This window comes from Cariama cristata, unplaced genomic scaffold (genome assembly GCF_000690535.1).
Source record: "Cariama cristata isolate BGI_N322 unplaced genomic scaffold, ASM69053v1 scaffold43690, whole genome shotgun sequence".
NCBI classification, from domain to species: domain Eukaryota; kingdom Metazoa; phylum Chordata; class Aves; order Cariamiformes; family Cariamidae; genus Cariama; species Cariama cristata.
This window is the reverse complement of record NW_009597162.1, coordinates 15,122-19,574: the sequence shown is the minus strand read 5'-3', so window position 1 is coordinate 19,574 and position 4,453 is coordinate 15,122. Positions and strand designations below refer to the sequence as shown.

Here is a 4,453-nt window from a genome sequence, read left to right as displayed (position 1 = left end):
CTGGACTTAACTCCATTCACCACCACTCTCTGGGCCCAGCCAGCCAGCCAGTTTTTTACCCAGCGAAGAGTACACCCATCCAAGCCACGAGTAGCCAGTTTCTCCAGGAGAATGCCGTGGGAACCAGTGTCAAAGGCTTTATTACAGTCTCAGCAGACAACAGCCACAGCCACCGTCAATGGTCCTGAACATGAAGCATGGGCACAGACCCGCTGTGCTGATACCCTGCAGGTGCTGTAGGACAGACTGTCCCCCCAGCACTGCCTTGGGCTGAAAGGCATTTATGGCAACAGCTTTTGCTGCAGATTTTCCAGCAGTGCCCTGCTGTTACCTGTGCTCAACAACAGGCTCTTGTGTTTACACTCTTTTTCCAGAGGTAGAGACCACGTTAATTCAGCAGCTAGTAGCTTTTTACACAGCTTATGTGCTACAGTTTAAGTATATCCTACGGCACAAACGTTTTATTTTTAAGTCTCAAAACATCCTGGTTACTTGACACGCCACAGTGTCTTTAATGCACAGAAGAGCTGAACAATACTAGATTAGGTCTGGGAGCAGTTAAAAATCATAAGTATCTGAGGAGACCAGGAGTATTTTGTTAGAGTCACTTACAACAAGCTGACGCACTTCTGCCAAATAAAGCACACTGTTCATTGGATTTACCCTGTTGTGCACAGCCATTATTACTGTGGTGAGTCTATTAAACCTCTCTATTTTGTGCTTTCTGTCGCTAGAGGTGAGAAACATTTCTGTAATGAAACCAAGGAAAATTTGTTTCATTGCCAGCCTGGAACTCAGGCCAACTTTGTAGAGGTTCACAACGCTTTCAAACAAAAGTGGTCAGAAATTCCAGTAAGCTAAGCTGAGATTTTTGATGGTTTGAGATGCCGAGCAGGCTACACTTCATGGCGATGCATAAGTTTTGCTTTGTACAAGAAAAGGTTTAAGAATACCCTGCTGTCTCCCCATTCTGAACCAGGCTGCTGATCCGTCTCCAGTGGTGCCATACTCTGATGGTGTTTGCTCCCCCCTGTGGTGTGCAACTTCTCTTCCCATCTGGTACAAATTTGCAAGGGAACAAGAGGAAACTGTAGAGCGAGTAGCCCTGGGGAAGGCAGAGCACATGCGGCCAGTGGCAGCACCAGGCCTGTGACAATCCTTGGGACTGCCAGGAGACACCTGAGATGTATGGCAACTCTGAGCCAGCTGGAGAGCTTTTCTTCTGAGACTCCAGACAGAGGGGATAGAAGACCTGAGTGTGGACTGTGGACTTTATGTGTTGGGTCACAGGTGTCTTAATAATGCTGTTATAACAAGGCCTTGTCATATTCAGTTATTCTTACATGTTAAGTGCTTCCTTCTCTGAATAAAAGGCAGAGATGTGCACTTTCAGAGCTTTACTTCCTTATCTCCAAAGTTAGTGGGAAGAGACCGATCAGCTGGGTGTTATGTGAGAAATGATGCTGACCTGAATGCTGGGTTTCTGCTGCCTACCTTGTGGCTGGACAAGAATTTTCCCCTGCAGTCAAAACCCACTGATTCTAAATCCTGGGCACCTAATCAGCTCCTCTAAATAGCAAGGGAGATGTCATCACCTGCAGAGCACACACTTGATAGGGGTCTATTACAGGACAGGAATAAAAGAATAACTTCTGCTCCATGAAATTTTTAGGTATAAGCCACTTCTTAAGGAACAAAAGAGGTGTAATGCTCCAGTGGTCTATCTCAGCACTAAAACTTTATGTAAACCTTACTGTATTTTTATTGCAATACAAGGCTTCACTGACATTTAAATGCCTTGAAAAACTGGCACATATTGAATAATTTAATTTGGTAGTTGCTTTTTGAACGATAAAATATATTTGCAGTTTTTATTTGAAGTGATTTTTTATTTCATCACTTTAGTTTGTGTTATAATCTATACTTCAATATCTATATACATACACATTCAAAATAATTTTGTGTATTTGAGGGGGTGTGTGTATATATACACATCTCAAAATATTTTGAATTATCTAAGACAATATTTTCCTTTAAGCAAAATGTTGCAATTTTTGGTTTTGCACTGATTCAGAACAAAATCTGTTTGAAAACTTCAGTTCTTCGGGTGCTAAACTTCAACCCCTTCTACAGTTTTACTACTTTGCTTCCTTGGAGTGTCTAATAGTCTTTTCTTATGAACCACCAGAAACAGACCATTAACAATAATCATTTTCACCTAGAATTCAGTCTACTCAAAAAGAGAAGGAAAGAAAGGTAAAGTCCTTCTCCTTTGTTTTACCTGTATCTGTATGCGTGGTCAGAAGAAAGGAGCAGGAGAAATGTGTGTCAGGTGGCAATACACATTGCAAGACAAAGGCAAGGTTGCAGCAGCAATGCACCTTCACTGAACAGTAGATCACAACTGCATTACCCTGACTTCATATCTGAGGCGAGGGTGTTTTAACGTTCGTATAAAGCCACTAATAATTGGTTGACTAAATGATTTCACATTTTCACCACTATTATGCTTTCAGTTTTATTAAACAGCACTTACCATATATCAATGAAATATTCATTGGTCTTTCATTACGGAACGAATCATTGAAAAATCATTGCAATGAAGGTTAACTTTACTTTGGTTTCCTGAAATGACATGGTACTTGCTAGCTAATTAACAGATATTTTTATGGCCTTCATTTGGCTTGAGAAGCAAACTCAAAGAATTCAGCACAGACCCACCACAGCTGATTTGAGACTTAAGGGGGCTTTACACAAAGATGAAAGTGTGTTTCAGCTCTTCCTTCCTACCCACTCACATGGATACTGGATTTAGCCTGGTGGGAGCCCCTCACCCCCACAAACCCAAAGCAGCTGTAAGATCAATTCTGTGGCCCAGAAGAACATTTTCTACCTGCTACACATTTGAAACATAGCCCTGGCTCCCAAACCACTGACTCATGGCCTGTCCTTTGCCTTCAGAGGCACCAAAACATTTTCCCCCTCTTGGAACCACTTATTCCCAGACAGAAGTACTCAGAAGAAAATACTCACTTTCCATTGCCGCCCCAAGGTGAGGGGGCCTGTGAGGCTTTTGAAGAGTTCTGTAAGTACAAAACCACAATGTAAATAAAGGTGACGCAAATACATGAATACCGATGACACAAAGCTCAACACTCCCTGTTTTTGTGGCAAGAGCTGCAGTGCATGTAGCTGAATAGCTCTACACATCAGTCCCATCATGAAATGGCTGGTGGATGGTTGGTAGGTTCCAACCAGTAAGCTTGAAAGTCACTTGATGAAAGAGGGAATACAGTAAAGTTCCAGTAAAAGCAGATGTAGTTCACAAAGAAGTGGTTTAATTACCACTGAAACATATTCTACAAAGCAAGTTCTTCAGGGTGCAAATGACTTTTTATCTTTAGAGGGACCTGCAATCTTTTAATAAGAAACAAAAAGAATTTGGGTTGATACCTTAATGAAATTAATCCCTCCCAAGTTGCTAGGGAAGATAGCTTGGGATTCAGATAGCAGGAGAAATAAAACTTCTAGTAAGGATTTGCTTGAATGCCTTTGTTTTTATGTAACGCCTTGTGTTTTTATGTATTTTATTTGCACAAATTGACTTTCTTTAGCTTCTTACTAATTCTGCCTTTCATGTCTGTGTAGTGCAGATAAAAATCTTCCTCAGACTTCTAGGTGAAATGCATCAAAGGATGCCACTTTTGTTAAGCTTAAAAAAGTTTGATTTAAATTTTAAAAATTTATCACTTTAGTTATATTTTAGTCCAAGTTGTCTCTAGATTTCAAAACTACTTTTATGATTAAATGGTTATTTTCTGTTTTGAAATGTCAAAAATATAAATTTGAAACTTTTAGTTGGAAATTAATCAGAACCAGTTTTGTCCACAAATGGTTTCAATTTGGACAAAGTGGCATTTGTGAGGAAAAATATGAAAAAAATTCTGCCAAAACATTCCTCTCCAGCTCTGCTGTAAACAGTAGGCTGCATTTCACAGTTAAAATTGTCCAAAATTTTGAATAACAACTCTATTCAAATAGTTAATCTATTTCATTTGTATTACAGATCCTCGCTAGTGAACACAGAGAAAATTGTGCAGCAATACAAAACTAATATGTAGTTAATAGCTCCCATTCTTTTCTTTTCCCCTCCTATGCCTTTACTGCAAAAAGATCTGGAACATATAATCTGCATACACTCAAACACTACTTCTAGCAAATGAGTTACAGTGCCCATAGCACACAGAGAGTAATATTAGCTGAAACATTCAGCTTCAACTGGCTGCCTAAAACCAGCATTCCTGATTTGTCTATTTTATTATGTTTTAATTTTTTTTCTCTTATTTTCATTAAAAGACATTTTCTCTGTGTGGATGCAGTAAAATGGTCTTATGCTGGGAGTAGTAGTATGTTCTTCATTGTACCTATTTGCACAGCTAGAGAAAGTAAAGTG

At 39.7% G+C, this 4,453-nt stretch overlaps 1 protein-coding gene across 1 annotated transcript in view; it reads right to left on the bottom strand.

The window, feature by feature from the left end:
- Positions 1–3,033: 3,033 nt before the first annotated feature.
- Positions 3,034–4,453, bottom strand: part of LOC104168236 (AF4/FMR2 family member 2-like) — a gene marked incomplete at both ends in the record, with an annotated part of 13,076 nt that continues 11,656 nt past the window's right edge. Inside the window, one exon of the mRNA XM_009708761.1 lies at positions 3,034–3,083. Within this exon, the coding sequence (XP_009707063.1) occupies positions 3,034–3,083 (50 nt within the window). The remainder of the gene's footprint in view (positions 3,084–4,453) is intronic.